Here is a 16,728-nt window from a genome sequence, read left to right on the forward strand (position 1 = left end):
TTTGCTGGTGATTTTCAATGAAATTGCGAGTGTAATTACATGAGGCTTCTTCCAACAAAATATGCGCATCAATTCCTTTTTTTGTTCTTTTTTTAAAATTAAAAGCATATGTACAAATGATAATAAACGACAAACTGGTTACAGAGTTCTTACATAGCTTCACAGTTTTTTTTTAAAGAAAAGAAATAGAGAAAGAAAGATAAGAGAGACTATAAACTAATAGAAAGGAGAAAGAAAAGAAGGTAAGAAAGGAGATTACAAATATAAAGATTGTGGAGATAGATCCGGGAGATGTTGAGTATAGTTGTTCATCCAGCCCTAAACTCAAGTTGTGACTAATTTTGTGTTAAACCAGTTTACTTTTTTAAAAATTCAATAAATGGAGACCATATTTTAGAAAATAGTTCTGCTTTGTCAATTAATGCAAATCTTATTTTTTCCAAATGCAAGGTCTCGATCATTTCCGTAATCCGCATTTTAATTGTGGGGGTTGCTGGTTTTTTCCAAGATTTAAGTATTAATTTATTTGCAGTTATTAAACTGTAATCAAGAAAGTGTCTCTGGCTTATCGTAAGGTTTGTGGTATCAATTTCTGTGAATGCAGTTTAGTATCACTGATTGCACAACCAACAAAGCTTATTAGGATTCTTGTCTGTCAATTAATTGCATTTATTGAAAATAAACAGGCTTAAAAAATCAAAAGTAATTAAATGTTGTCAATGTGTCCTGCAAAGCATTTGTGATTCCAATATTTTTGTAAGCCACCTCAAATTGTCATTCAAATATAACTAAAACAAACCCATTTTTTGCACGAAATACAAGAGCGTTTAAGGAAATCTTACATGAATTAGGAATTATATATATTTTTTAAATGAAAGAAATACATTTTAGCTTGTTAGTGGTAAACATGCCACACTATCATCCACCATTTGAACTGAATGGGGTCAAACCTTGAATACAAACAGCATCCATAAATATTTAAGAAATAGATGGTGGATCATTTACCATTTGAAGGAAAATTACGTTAATTTTATCAGATTGATCTCTTACATTTGCTAATGGAAATATGTATCATGGTGTTCTATTTTCTAACACCAATTTCTCAAATCTTCCTCCACAGTTTGAAGGCTGTAATAAGGCATTTTCAAGACTTGAAAATCTCAAGATTCACCTACGAAGTCATACAGGGGAAAAGCCTTACCTGTGTCAACATCCAGGCTGCCAAAAAGCCTTTAGCAACTCAAGTGACCGTGCCAAGCATCAGAGAACACATCTAGACACAGTAAGAATCTCTTGCTTAAGAAATAAGTTATGCAATACTATATTCTCAGTGGTAGTATTTTAGTTCAAAAATAATTTCCATCATCCCACTTCTGTTTTTGTATTTATTTATTCACCAGCCTTTCATTATCACAATTCTGCAATGTAAAATGCGGCAGTACCTACACATGCTAGGCCCTGAAAACTGTTCGATTTATTATAATTTTTGTCAGTTATAGACAAAGAAATCACATAATTTCATTGTTTTTAATAATTTTTAAATATTACTTGGGAAATAACTAAGACTATAAATGATAATACTTTGAATATGTTTAGCCTTATTTGTGGTCACAAATAATTGCTAATAATCTGTTGTTATGAGAATCTGAACTTATTCAAATAAACATTATTTACTTGTTTACTTTTGACTTTTCACATGGGTTGAATGCAGTGAAAGCATTTTTCGACTTATCATGTATATTCTTTGCTAGTGAAAGAATGCAATCCCTTAATTCCATTTTGTGCTTCACAACTTTGTAGTTTTGGATCATTAGAAATTTTCTCACCCACTCTTTGGAAATCAATCAATCAATCAACCTTTATTGTCATCTTGCAAGCAACAGTTGTACAGTGCAAAATGAAAAGACGTTTCCCAGGGAATCGCGGAGCATCGCACATGAAATTTAAAACGTTTCACACATAATAACACTAAAAACAATAAACCAATCATAAAAATGTCCGGAGCAGCTGATTTGAGTGGCCAGTGCCAGTTATTAAAGTGGCCAGCGCCAGTTATTAAAGTGTTCGTGCCAGCTGCAGAATCAAGTGACTGTGAGTACAGAGTGACTGTTTAGCAGCCTCACAGCCTGTGGTAGGAAGCTGTTTAGCAGTCTTGTAGCTTTGATGCTTCGATATCTCTTGCCTGATGGCAGGAGATCCAGGTGTATATGGAGGGGGTGCAGTTTGTCCTTAGCAATTCGCTGAGCTTTTTTCAGACAGCAGCTCTGGAACAGTTCTTGTACCGAGGGTAGGGAGACGCCAATGATCCTCTCTGCTCCCCTCCCTACCCTCTGCAGAGCCTTCCTGTCCGAGCAGTTGCAGGTGGAATACCACGTATTTATGCAGTATGTGAGTACAGACTCCACCGTACCCCTGTAGAAAGTCCTGAGGATGTTGGTGGGGAGTGAGGCCTGTTTTAGTTTCCTCAGGAAGTGCAATCGCTGAATCGTTTGACGGTCCCAGTGGTGTTCCTGGACCAGGTGAGGCTGTCTGTAATTTGCACACCGAGGAACTTTATGCTCTCCACTGCAGTGCCACTGATGTTGAGGGGTGTATGCTTTGGCTGCGCCCTCCTGAAGTCGACAACCATCTCCTTCGTTTTGTCGACATTTAATTCTAGATTATTTTTGCCACACCAGTCCACTAGTTGTTTTACTTCCTCCCTGTACATTGATTCGTCATCTCCGCTGATGAGTCCAACCACTGTTGTGTCATCCGCAAATTTTATGATCTTATTGTCCCTGAATCTGGCAGCACAGTCATGTGTGAGCAGTGTGAACAACAGCGGGCTGAGCACACAGCCTTGAGGGGAGCCGGTGCTCAGCGTGATCGAGCCTGAAGTGTTCTTGCCAACACGGACTGACTGCGGTCTCTCTGTCAGAAAGTCCAAGATCCAGTGACACAGGGTGGTGTTGAGGCCCAGCAGGGTTAGATTCTCCACAAGTCTCTGTGGGATGATGGTGTTAAACGCTGAGCTGAAGTCAATGTACAGGATTCTGGCGTATGTGTTATTGTTTTCCAGATGCGTGAGTACTGTGTGCAGCGTGGTAGAGATGGCATCCTCTGTAGAACGGTTTGGGCGATAGGCAAACTGGAGGGGGTCTAACGATGAGGGGAGGCTGGCAGTAATGTGGGGTTTCACCAGGCGTTCAAAACACTTCATTATTATTGGGGTCAGGGCGACAGGGCGGTAGTCATTTAGGCAGGCAACCACTGGTTTCTTCGCTATGGGGATTATCGTGGAAGTTTTGAGGCATGTGGGGACAATGGCTTGACTAAGGGAGATGTTAAAGATATCTGTTAGCACATCTGCTAACTCCTCAGCACATTCCTTGAGCACACGTCCTGGGATGTTGTCGGGTCCGACTGCTTTCCACGGGTTGACCTTAGACAGGATTCTCCGTGTGTCCATTGAATCTATGGTCAGGACTGGCTGGTCGGTTTGTAAGCAGGGGCTGGCTCTCCCCTTGGGTGTGGTGTTTGCTGCATCAAAACGTGCAAAGAAGTTGTTCAGTTCATCTGGGAGAGAAGTGTCTGTGTCGGTTACCTGCTGTCTTGCCTTGTACCCCGTCAGTGTTTGGATTCCCTTCCACATCCTCCTGGTGTCTCCTGTGTCACAGAGGTGTCCCTGGATTTTCCCCGCGTAGGCACGTTTCGCTGCCCTGATTCCTTTTCCCAGTGCAGTCCTGGTAGATCGAAGAGCGGCTGTGTTACCGGCTCTGTGGGCTGCATCACGAGCCCTCAGCAGCGAGCGCACCTCTGCTGTCATCCATGGCTTTTCGTATCCACGTGCAGTGAAGGTTTTCATGATAGTGACATCCTCGGTGCACTTGGCAATGTAGCTGGTTACAGTCTCTGCGTACTCCTTGATGTTGATGAGGTCATCATAGGATGCTGCTGTCAATAAAGGTGTTAATACACATGTTAAAATAGTGTATTGAAATCAGCAAAAAATACCAGGCAAAAAATACTAAGGGGTTACAAATAGAGCCATAGAGTACAAGAATGAGGAAGTCCTGATGAAACTTCATTATAAAATTGATTTCAGTCACAAATTTAGTATTGTGTTCAGTTCTGGACGGTTTGGAGAGTGTAGATCAGTGTCACTCATGTGATATCATGCTTTTGTAATAATGCCCACTAGCTTTACAGTAACCCTCCCTGCCTGGTTCCCACATTATTAGAGAAACGTGCAAGTATGAAGTTACCGATGCTGTACCATGAATAAAGTCTTTGGACCTTTATCACGGTGTAAGACTTCAGTTATTTGAACAGCAACATCGCAACATGCTGTCAGAGTACACGGACTCACTCCTTGCTCAATTGTATTGCTTTTATTTTAATTTATTGTTTTTCAACTGTATTGCAATGGCTTCTGCTCTCAGAAAACCAGAGGTCCTGATATTTGATCTCTTTGAGGATCTCGCAGAACATTGGCATGTATTTGAAGAAGATTTCTCAATCTACATTGAAACGGCTCACCCTACTGCTGATCCAGGTGTTCGAGCGTCAATACTTCTTAATTTGGCCAGCACAGAAGCTGCTCATCGTGCCAGAAGATTTCGCTATGAACTGGCTAGACTTAACGAGGCTGGTGTCCAGATTACTCCTGCTGAATCCACTCAAGATCCTGACTGCTTACTGCACAAATTCCGACAATTATGTGAGTTACAAACAAATTTAGTGATTGAACGGCATCTGTTTTTTTCACGGTGCCAGAGACAGGGAGAACCTGTGGAGTTATACGTCAGTGCACTGAAGCACATCGCAAGTCAGTGCGATTTCAGAGATATATGTGACAGCCTAATCCATGACCATTTGATTCATGGCATCTGCAATGATAAATTATGCAACGAGCTACTGCGGGATACTGACCTTACCCTAGAGACTGCTGAACACCGCTGTCGCATTGCTGAAATGGCTGATGCTCACATCAAAGTTTTGGAACACTACTACTCGTGGAGTTAATGCTGCCAGTATGTCTTATCAAATCTCTCCTCATTTTTCTCACGTGCCGGATGCCAAGTTGAGACTGATTGGCAATTGCTTTAACTGTGGGGGATCACATGCCGCTGTTCGGAACCGTTGCCCTGCGTATGGAATTATGTCGATTTTGCAACAAAATAAACCATTTCCTTAAGTTCACGTAACAACAGAGTTCAAACAAGACAATCTGTTAATTCGCTTGGCCGCGGAAGCTCTATCTCAGAATTCTCACAACCAGCTCCCATGGATTTACAGGCTGCTGGCGAATGTGTTGATGTCGATGTGCATGCTTTGTCTGATTTAATGCATAAACAACTAGACCCCAAGGCACTTTGCTCATTAATGGCAAAACTCTTTATCTGAAAGTGGATTCTGGAGCTCGCTGCAATGTTATCTGTCTGGCTGTGTTCCTAAGGTTACGAAAAACAGAGACTGTTTCTCCAATGGCTGCATCCCTTGTTCCATTCGCAGGAGGTCGAGTGCACCCTATTGGTCAAGTTGTGTTACACTGCTGTCTTAACTCATGTGTCCACAACCTGGATTTCTATGTGGTTCGTCAAAATGTGCCGTCTCTGCTGGGTGCCAACGCATATCTAGACATGGGTCTGATTACTTTCAGCCCTTCTGTTTGTCATCTAACTACAGATTGTGACATTAACCATCAAATCTTGACACAATACAAGGTTTTGTTTGATGATAAGCTGGGCGGGCTGCCTGTCAGGTACACGATTACCATTGACCCTGAGGCAATTCCTGTTGTTCGTCCACCTCACAAAATTCCTCACGCTATGCGGGACCGTGTTCAAAGTGAACTTAACAGAATGGTGCCTCTAGGTGTGATTACTCCCGTAGCAGACATTTCGGACTGGGTCTCCACGATGCTCATGGCTACCAAGAAGAACAAAGACAAGATACAGATTTGTATCAACCCCAAAGACTTAAACACAGTAATTAAGCGACCCCACTATCCCATGCACACTGTGGATGAGATTGCTGCGCAGATGGATGAGGCAACTGTATTCACAGTGCTAGATGCCAAGAGTTCATTCTGGCAGATTTCGCTGGGACATGACTCCTCCAAGTTAACCATTTTCAGCACTCCATTCGGGCATTATAAATTTCTTCGCATGCCTTTTGGAATGCTAGTGAAGTATTTCGACAAGCTATGGAGCAGTTGTTTGCAGGCTACCCATGCTCCATCGTAGTGGATGATATCCTTGTTGCAGGACGAATGGTCGAAGAAGACGATGCCAATCTGACAAAGGTCTTGGATCTTGCCAAGGCCATCAATCTCAAGCTGAACCCTCAAAAATGCAAATTCAAGGTGAATGAGGTTAAAGACATAGGCCATGTGTTTACCAAAGATGACCTAAAAACTGATCCAGCGAAAACCAGCGCTATCAATGAGGTCCCAGCACCCACAGACGTGCTAAGCTTGTAGAGATTCCTTGGCATGGTCAACTACTTGAGCAAATTAATTCCGGGTTTCAGCGAAATATCAGCCCCATTGCACCAGCTTACACACAAAGACACTGCTTGACTTGGTATGAGCAACAACAGAAGGTGTTCAACACTCTTAAGCAACAATGTCTTGTGCTCCTACTCTTGCTTACTTTGACCCTAAACTACCGTTTACACTGACTTGTGACGCTTCACAACACGGAATAGGCGAAGCATGTCTTCAAAATGACGGTAAATATGCCTGTTGCCTATGCCTCGTGCACTGACACAGATATTCCAGGGTTGAAGCGTTTTAGTAATGTGGCCAGATTGGAGAAGCTCTTGTAATCCTGTGTGGGTCAGAAAATGTAACAAGAAGATCCGATGAAGGCATTTATAAAAATGAAGCAAATAAAGTAGAAAGTAACTGTTTCTAGTTACTGAAGGACTTGAGATCATGGGGACCAAGAAAGAAAATGATTATCAAAAGAACCAAACCTTATAAGGAGACAAAATCATTTTAGTCAGTAAATGTTTCGGCTCTGGGCCAACAGAGGAAGCAGATTCAATTACAGGTGCACAACCTTTTATCCGGAGTTCCGGAAACCGAAAAACTCCGAAAACCGGCCATTTTTTCCAGGATGTCATCTGCGCACCAAAGCTCGCGTTTGGCGCCAAACTTGACCCGAAACGACCCACGGTCAACCCAGGTCTGTACTACTGCAGCGGCTGCCTCCTCCCCGGAGGCCGGGGAGACGCTTAAACATCTGTAAATCATTGCTTAAATGTTAGTCAGTTAGTTTGGAGGGCTTTTATGTGTAGGGGGGGTGAAGGGGTAAACTTTAATTCTTAGTTTCTACCTGGTCGGAGAGGCGGGGAGCGGTCAATGCCTTACCGGGTCGCCGTGCAGTAAGCTCCGCAGCGCTGTGGCCGGTGGGGCTGCGGGCGGCGCCGGTTGTAGCTCCGACCCCGGAAATTCTACCCCTGGCTGCGAGGCGCTCCAAATCCAGCACCGCCCGCGGCCGGACGCCCGCAGCCCCAGCTCCGCGAATGTTGGGAGTCGGCGGCGTCGCAGCACTGGGATACCAGCGGGGAGCGGGCAATGCCTTACCGGGTCGCCGTGCGGTAAGCTCCGGAGCGCTGTGGCCGCCGACTCCCAACATTCGCGGAGCTGGGGCTGCGGGCGTCCAGCCGCGGGCCGCGGGCCGCGCTGGATTTGGAGCCACGCAGCCAGGGGTAGAGTTGCCGGGGCCAGAGCTCCAACTCCAGCTCCGTGAGGTTGGGAGTCGCCGACCAGGTAGGGGACTAAGAATTAAAGTTTCCCCCTTCACCCCCACTCCACCACCACCACATAAAATCCCTCCAAACTAACTGACTAACATTTATGCAATGATTTACAATGATTCTCCCGGTCTCCGGGGAGGAGGCAGCTGCTCCAGACTTTTCAAGCCGCCCGCGCTACCTACCTAATCTATGCTAAAAATCTTCCATTCGGAAATCCGAAAATGTCCGAAATCCGACAAGTGTCTGGTCCCAAGGCTTTCAGATAAAAGGTTGTGCACCTGTATTTACTTATATAAAGCAGACTCAATTGTGGTGTTCCAGATGAAAATAATCTGGGGTCATTGCTCTTACATAGAGCCAGTCGAGCTTGAATGGCCAAATGAACTCCTATGTAACTATTACGTAATTCTGTGTTAGCATAAAATCTAATCTTTTTCGAAGGTGTAAAATTGTTTTAAATTTGAGATGTACTCCTTCAGCATTATGGAAATAATGCACGTTCCTCAATTTCTGTTGAAAAATTTCAGATCTGATTGCATAACATCCAATACAAATCTTATGGGTTTGTCCCACTTGGCGACATTTTAGGCGACTGCAGGAGACTATGCAGGCGCCACATGGACGCCACATGTTCGCGGGTGGTTGCCGAGGAGTTGCCTTCATGGTCGTGAGGAGTTCCCGCATTCTGGGAACTATTCGCGGCCTCATTATGGTCGCATATAATTTTTCAACATGTTGAAAAATTAGCAGCGACTAGACTGAAGCCGCCATGGAGATTAGTGAGAATTCTCGTGCCCTAGGTGGGTCGCCAGGAGGTCGAAGGTTCTTGGAGGTTCTCGTAGGTTGTAGCCGGTGGTGAATGGTGAATTTCATTGGCTCATTCGGGGGAAAAAAACGTAAGCAGTAGTTTTCAAAACCAAGGATAACCGACTAGTAATGTTAAATGTCCGCCGAGCATCTCTGGCTTCTTAAAAGTTATCTCCATTCCTTCTCCCTCCTTCTCCTCCCTCTCCCCCCCCCCCCCCCCCTCTTTTTAAGGACTTACCATACACCGTGCTTTAGCTGTCTTAATTGCAGCGCCAACCCTCCTGTTCATCACGGTGTGTGTCTGTATCACCTGGGCCTTGCACCGTGTGAATTTCACTCAGACAGCTCTCCCCTGCTTGCCCTGTCCCGTCTGCGAAATGGGCTGGTGAAGGAAGCGGTGTGTGTGTGTGTGTGTGTGTGTGTGTGTGTGTGTGTGTGTGTGTGTGTGTGTGTGTGTGTGTGTGTGTGTGTGTGTGTGTGTGTGTGTGTGTGTGTGTGTGTGTGTGTGTGTGTGTGTGTGTGTGTGTGTGTGTGTGTGTGTGTGTGTGTGTGTGTGTGTGTGTGTGTGTGTGTGTGTGTGTGTGTGTGTGTGTGTGTGTGTGTGTGTGTGTGTGTGTGTCCACTCTGACAGTCGCCGTTCCAGTTGCCAGTTTTTCAGGCGACTGCCGGCAACTTAACAGTCGCCTGAAAAATCGCCTAAGTTGGACAGGCCCATTAGTCTCTTAGTTAATATTATCATTTCTGGCTCTAGTAATAATTTAGACACAGGAATATGAGTTAGTTACACAAAAAAGCTGGAGAAACTCAGCGGGTGCAGCAGCATCTATGGAGCGAAGGAAATAGGCAACGTTTCGGGCCGAAACCCTTCTTCAGACTGATCGGGGACGGGGGTGGGCGGGGACAAGAAAGGGAAAAGGAGGACGAGCCCGAAGGCTGGGGGATGGGAGGAGACAGCAGGGGGACTGAGGAAGGGGAGGAGACAGCAAGGACTAACAAAATTGGGAGAATTCGATGTTCAGTTCTGCAGTTCCTTCTTAAACAATATGAGTTAGTTTATGGCTTCTGGCCTTGCCCTTGCCTTTCAGGTGTATGTTTAGAACCTACTTGGCCCATTTTCATCTCTCTTCCACTTTGTGCAAGGTTTTGTGCAGATCAACAAAATCTGGTGATTTTTGACTTATTGACTTCATTGGGGGATATGTGAGATAATTCTAGAAGCTCCAAAGAACAAAAAGGGAACTCTATTGTGCAGTTGCTGCTGGGTGTCAGTGGAATTAATTGTATGTGTCGGTAAAAATCAAAAACAGCCCTTTCAGCGCAACCACACCATTTTATCTAATAGTCTAATCATACTTAGCCATACTGCTCCCCTTTGTTTCGTCTTTCTGTCTAAACCAATCTTGAAAATTGATGTGGATTTTACATCAACTACCAACTCTAAAATTGAATTCTTCAACTTCACAATTCTCTCTGGAAAGAAATTTCCATTTAACAGCTTTACAAATATCTTCCATTTAATTTTGTGTCTGGGATCCCTGAAAACAAAACTATCAGGCTTTTTTTTTAATCTACTATTCTCTCCAAGCAGTTCTTTCATAATCTGCATTGTTCAAACAAGAAGAACCGAAGTTTTCAGGTCTTTCTTTAAATGCTTTCCTAATTATCCCAAAATTAAGGGAGTTCAGCGCGATATTATGAATAGGTGTAGAATCATCATTCTTCTGGGGATATGTTAAGTCCTTGGAGAGGGTGAAGAGAAAATTCAATAGAATAATTTAAATTATAATGAATGTATTATGTGGAAAGACTAGAAAAGTTAGAATCGCTTACAAAGTGGGGATGCTTAAAGGGAGACTTAATGGAGGTGTTGAAAAATACAGAAAATTATGAATAAGGAGAAACTGGCTCCACCAGCAGAGAAGTAAATAGAGAGGACATATTTGTAACATTCATAAAACACCATGGGCGAATACAGCAATTTGTTATGAATTAGAATGTACTGTTTAAAAGTAAGCAGATACAATATATGATTTGAGTATATACTTGAAAAGGCTAGGCATTTAAATAGGTATGTCATAGAAGGATCAGACTTAGTCTAGATAAATTAGATTAACGTAAATGGACAGAAAGGTCAGTATGGACTTGATGGGCCAAAAGGCCCATTCTATGTTGGACAAGTCCGTAGTCCTATGAAATACCAGAGTTCTGTAGGAATAGAGTGATATGAAGATATAATCTAAAGGTTCTTGCACTGTACTGGCACAAACATGGTGCCTTAAATTTCTCTGTCCTTAATAAATAAATGTAATTGGTCTCAATCAGAGTATTCTCCTTGGGCACCTCATGCCCAGAGTTACTCCTTAAATTGTATCTGTACCATTTGTTAAAATGAGTTAAACAAAATTGTTTGGAAGAAAAATCATCACATTCTAAACCTTCAATGTGCACCAGAACTAATTCCTTACCTCTGCCTTTGTTTTCTCTCTTTCTTAGCAGATTTAATTTTTCTCATAATGATCTGATACTATACATGGACCTTTCTGCTGTTTCTTGAACTGAGACCCTAAATGCTTTCTGTTGCTAATCGTTTCTGACTATGCTGCACTCATGGGCTGAAATAATTGTAAGTATATAATTACAATAATTACAGGTCAGCTGCAAGTTTTCATTGAAAAATAAAAGTCACAAAGATGGTAAAGTTACAAAAGAACAGGATTTAGTGAATTCTTAATGATGCATTTATTTTGGTAGTTTTTTTATTCCGATCAATGGTTTGCATGCAGCCATACGACGTACATTGTTATGCACAATTGGAAAATAGGTTTTCTGTCAATGATCTTTGACCTCGACTTGAGATCTTGCATGTCTGACTCCAATGTATGTCTGGCAGGTGAAGTTGATTAGTCTGAGATTAGACCAGAGTACATCAGAATGCTCCTGGCCAGCTCTTATTAAGAATCTCCACTTCGAACTAATGTTCACAGTACTAAAGCTGTGGCTGTTTTCTCTTTTGCTTTAGAAACCATATGCATGTCAGATCCCCGGCTGTACTAAACGGTATACTGACCCAAGCTCCCTCAGAAAGCACGTGAAGGCACATTCTACAAAAGAGCAGCAGGCGAGAAAGAAGGTGAGTTAATTAGTGGGGTTCGAAAAAGAGAATCATGATGACATGGTAAAATAAAAAGTATGTTGATTCTCTTGTTGAAGTCAAGTTCTTATGTTGGACACTAATTGCATACCCTCAGTCTGAACTTTCTGTAATAAGGAAAGAAGAAATTCCACATAGATTCCAGTAAGCTTATTTTATTACTTAAATTAGTATATAACCTTATTTTTAAAAATGCTGGTCAGAAAAAGAATTTAGTGCTAGAACGATAATTCATTCCAGATTTCCAATCCTTCAAAACAAGTAAAGGACAAAAGAAATGCCTGTGGATTTTTTTCCAATCTACTTACAGTACGTACCTGTGATTATTTAAACAAAATAGTAATTTATGTTTATTGCTGTAATATCATGAAGAATTTTAAAATCTAAATTCCATCATAGGAGTTTCAAATTGAAAGAAAGCTAATTTTTAGAATGTGCGGAATGAATGATATACCTTGCACAAATTGGTTGGCAATTTCACTTCTTAATATGGGTTTAAATCAAACAGACTGAGTTCTATCATTGATCCATGGAAGTGCAAATTAATTGAGCTGCTGTGGAGGAATGATATATTTATTCCATGGTTTATGAATTCCATGATTTATGAAAGAGTTAAGGGCCTGTCCCACTTAGGCGATTTTTTCAGCGACTGCCGGCGACTATCATAATCGTAGCAGGTCGCCGAAGAACCGGTGACTGGACCCCCCTATGACAATGTCTACGACAAACTACAATAACCTACCACCTAGTCTACGGCAAGCTGCTGACAACCGGTGACCCATTAGGACGTCCACCATCGATCACACCTACGACAACCTACGCCCACCCGCGACAAGCTACGACAACTGAAGACAACGTAAGAAAATTCAGTCGTCGGTGCCTGTTGCCGGTTGGCGTACGTTGACGTCAGTAGTCACCAATGGAATTCACCGAAGTCAGCACCGGCGACAACCTACGTCACCTGACGACAACCTACATTAACCTGGCGACAACCTACGACAGCACTTACATCAGGAGAAGACAAGCTACGAAAAGCCCATGGTTGGTGACTGTCGCCGAAAAGATTTGAACATTTCAAAATCCTGTGGCGACCAGAAAAACGCTACGACTTTTTGGGCGACTGAGGAGACTACTCGCGACAATACAGGTGACACACCAGAGACCGTGTGTCGACTGCCTAGTCGCCAGCAGTTGCCTAAAAAATTGCTTGTGGGACAGGCCCTTTACTTTGATGAATAACGTTGCAGTCATACAGGACAGAAACAGGTCCTTCAGCCCACCATGATAATACTGATCATCAAGTAACCACCTATGCTAATCCCATTTATCAGCACTAGGCCTCTGGTCTTCTATGCCTTGGTGACTAAAGTGCTCATCAGATAATTTTTACATATTGTGAAAGTGCCTGCTCCCACCACCTTCACAAGCAGTGGGAAAACTCAGAATCTCAGTCAGAAGGACATGTACTTATTGCACGACAACTAAATATTATTTAATTAACAATTGACTAAAATTAAGATAATAAATATCTCCAAATGTACCCTGTCAGAGTACTCAACAATTTAAAAAGAGGTACATGATGAGTCTTGCAGGGTGCATGTGGAGAGGGTCTATCTTTGTGAGAGAATCTCTGGAAGTAGGGATCACTATCTCAAAATAAGAGATCACCCATTTAAGGCAGAGATTAAGCTTTTTTAATTTAATTTTTGTTTTAGGCAGATTCTGATAAGCTAGGAGGTGAAAGGTTACCACAAAGACCTACTCCTGCCCCTAATGTTGTATGTAAGTGATAGTGGTGGCTGTGCGTGGTCATGATGGCAGTGAGAGGAAGAATAGTCACCACTGTTTGGATGCTGGGGAATCTAAATGAGATATAGTTTACAATGTGGAGACAATGGACTTTCCTCTGACTTGCCAGGTGGCTTGTAAACAAGGCTTAAAGAAGAGCCGATGGGTGTTGAAGATTTTACGTTACATTCTATAGGAATTACATATATTCTCTAGCCATAATTTCCTCCCTACCTACCATTCATCATTGCATTTGTTATATTACCCTGAGAGGAACAAATATAGTCCAAGAGCATCTTGTTATTATCTCCCCAAAACTTCTGTCTCAACAGAAAGTAGACAAATATGCTGGAGAAACTCAGCAGGTGAGGCAGCATCTATGGAGCTAAGGAATAGGTGACGTTTCGGGTTGAGACCCTTCTTCAGACTAATGTGGGGGTGGGGGGGTGGGAAGAAGAAAGGAAGAGGCGGAGACAGTGGGCTGCGAGAGAGCTGGGAAGGGGAGGGGAAAGAGGGAGAAAGCAAGGACTACCTGAAATTGGAAGTCAATGTTCATATTGCTGGGGTGTAAACTACCCAAGCGAAATATGAGGTGCTGCTCCTCCAATTTAAGCAATAGGATCGCTATCAAAGTAATAACCCCTCCTCACCTGTATTCACCGATGATTGCCAGGTTTTGTCTCACCCCTACCTCCTTTACCAGCTTTCTTATCAGTCTAAAGAAGGGTCCCAACCCAAAACTCCATTTCTCTCCACAGATGCTGCCAGACTGAGTTCCTCCAGCATTCAGTTTCTGCTCAAGATTCAATTTTTGGGCGCATTTTGCACTATAAAAATAAAAGCTTCTTAAAGTGAGGGCACATATTATAAAGGGTCAAAGGCATGAGTACAAAAAATTATTGAAAAACGTGTCGATCAAGGAATGTTGTGGTTGATATAGCATATCTGAGCTGGGAGGGCTTGTAAATCAGTTAGATTTCCACTGATTGTTCCAGGTCCAGTGACACTTGATAGAATGTAGATGTGAGTTAGAATTAATTTCTCCAAATCCATATCCAAATAGCCTACCTATTACATAACAAATATTAAAGAACTGGATGGTCATTATTGCACATGAATTCTAAATCTATCATAAATCAGGAGAGAAGAAAATCACAGGTGGGAAAAAAAAAAATTTGACTGACATTTTAATGGGACGTCATGACACTAGTTGGCTCCAAGGGGATAATAATAATAACAATAATAATAATAATAATAATAAACTTTATTTCGGACTCAAGGTCCAGACAAGGGGCAACATTACATAGAAACATAAAAAACATAGAAAATAGGTGCAGGAGTAGGCCATTTGGCCCTTCGAGCCTGCACCGCCATTCAATATGATCATGGCTGATCATCCAACTCAGTATCCTGTACCTGCCTTCTCTCCATACCCCCTGATCCCTTTAGCCACAAGGGCCACATCTAACTCCCTCTTACAATATAGCCAATGAACTGGCCTCAACTACCTTCTGTGGCAGAGAATTCCAGAGATTCACCACTCTCCTTGTTCTGGACTTCCCCAACATCGGGAATAATCTTCCTGCATGTAGCCTGTCCAACCCCTTAAGAATTTTGTAACTTTCTATAAGATCCCCCCTCAATCTTCTAAATTCTAGCGAGTACAAGCCGAGACTATCCAGTCTTTCTTCATATGAAAGTCCTGACATCCCAGGAATCAGTCTGTTGAACCTTCTCTGTTCTCCCTCTACGGTAAGAATGTCTTTCCTCAGATTAATGCATTGCATATGAAAATACATTGCATATGAAAAAATATCATAAAGTACATGTAAAATCTTAGTATATCTATCTATATATATATAAAACTCTCGCCCCATCCGACCGCCTGCCGTACAGATCCCTTCCTGCCTTTCGATTCGTTCCCGCCGTGCGATGTCACAATGCCCGATGCTCGCGGACGTCCAATCGCGATGCCCGACGCTCGCAGACGTCCAATCGGAATGGACCATTTGCATGTACGGCTTCCGGCCGCGTTTCTTCCTTTGATTCCCCGCAACTCTGAAACCGGATGCAGAATCGCCGACATATTTTCCATTTCGGTAGATATTTCGCTTTTCTTTCTAAGTATCCGCTCCTCATTACATTTCGTCGTGTTTAAGTACACGTTTTTAATCAAATCCTTCAACCCCCCCTCCCCCCCACGACAATATTTCAAAAATAAACTGGCTTCTCATCCATAGAAGCAGCACCAGCCCCAGCCGCTGATGAACGTTCCATTGTGTGATGTCACAATGCCCAATGTTCACATATGTCCAATCGGAATGGATTCATTTACATATGCCTTTGCAGGAGCCCAGCCCATGGTGAACGTTCCATCGTGTGATGTCACAATGCCCAATGCTCAAATACATAGTTGCCATAGAGAACGCTCAGTGATTATTCGAATTCTTCACTAACTGTCATTCTGACTTTGCTTGTGAAGAAAAAAGTCCTGAATTGCATTTGTCTGATGCAGGAAGATTGTTCCAGATGTTGGGAAAGTCCAGGACAAGTGGGACACAGTTTAAGGATAAAGGGGAAATCCTTTAGTACTGAGATGAGGAAAACATTTTTCACACAGATAGTGGTGAGTCTCTGGAACGCTCTGCCACAGAAGGTAGTTGAGGCCAGTTCATTGGCTATATTTAAGAGGGAGTTAGATGTGGCCCTTGTGGCTAAAGGGATCAGGGGGTATGGAGAGAAGGCAGGTACAGGATACTGAGCTGGATGATCAGCCATGATCATATTGAATGGTGGTTCAAGCTGGAAGGGCCGATTGGCCTACTCCTGCACTTAATTTCTATGTTTCCCTCTCCTCACCCCTCTCCCTCTCTCCACCCGCCCCCTTCCCCCTCTCCTCCTCCCTCCCCGCTCTTCCACGTCTCCCCCTCCACTCTCCCTCCCATTCTTTCCCGTCTCTCCCTCCACCCCTCTCCCGCCAAGTGAAGCCTCCCTCCCCATCCCCCCCCATTCCCCACATCTCTCTCCCCATCCCCCTTTCTCACCCCCTACCCCCCACAGCTCTCCTTTCCCTCCCAAATCATGTCATGTTTCCTCCTCCTCCTCTCACCCCGGAACCCCTCCCCTCTTCTCACCTCAATCCCCTCCCCCCACCTGTTAGTTTGGGGGGTGGTTAATTTGAGTGTGATGCCGCAGCCCCAGCAACTCACCCCATGGTTCCCCCCCCCCCCCCC

The 16,728-nt window shown here is 43.3% G+C and overlaps 1 protein-coding gene across 2 annotated transcripts in view; it reads left to right on the forward strand.

Moving 5' to 3' along the window:
• The window catches only part of glis3 (GLIS family zinc finger 3), a 477,161-nt gene that overhangs the window by 307,962 nt on the left and 152,471 nt on the right, over positions 1-16,728 (forward strand). For both annotated transcript variants that reach the window (XM_055632800.1, XM_055632799.1), the window contains 2 exons: positions 1,121-1,282; positions 11,576-11,686. In XM_055632800.1, coding sequence (XP_055488775.1) covers positions 1,121-1,282; positions 11,576-11,686 — 273 coding nt within the window. The remainder of the gene's footprint in view (positions 1-1,120; positions 1,283-11,575; positions 11,687-16,728) is intronic.

This window comes from Leucoraja erinacea, chromosome 3 (genome assembly GCF_028641065.1).
Source record: "Leucoraja erinacea ecotype New England chromosome 3, Leri_hhj_1, whole genome shotgun sequence".
Classification (NCBI taxonomy): Eukaryota; Metazoa; Chordata; class Chondrichthyes; order Rajiformes; family Rajidae; genus Leucoraja; species Leucoraja erinaceus.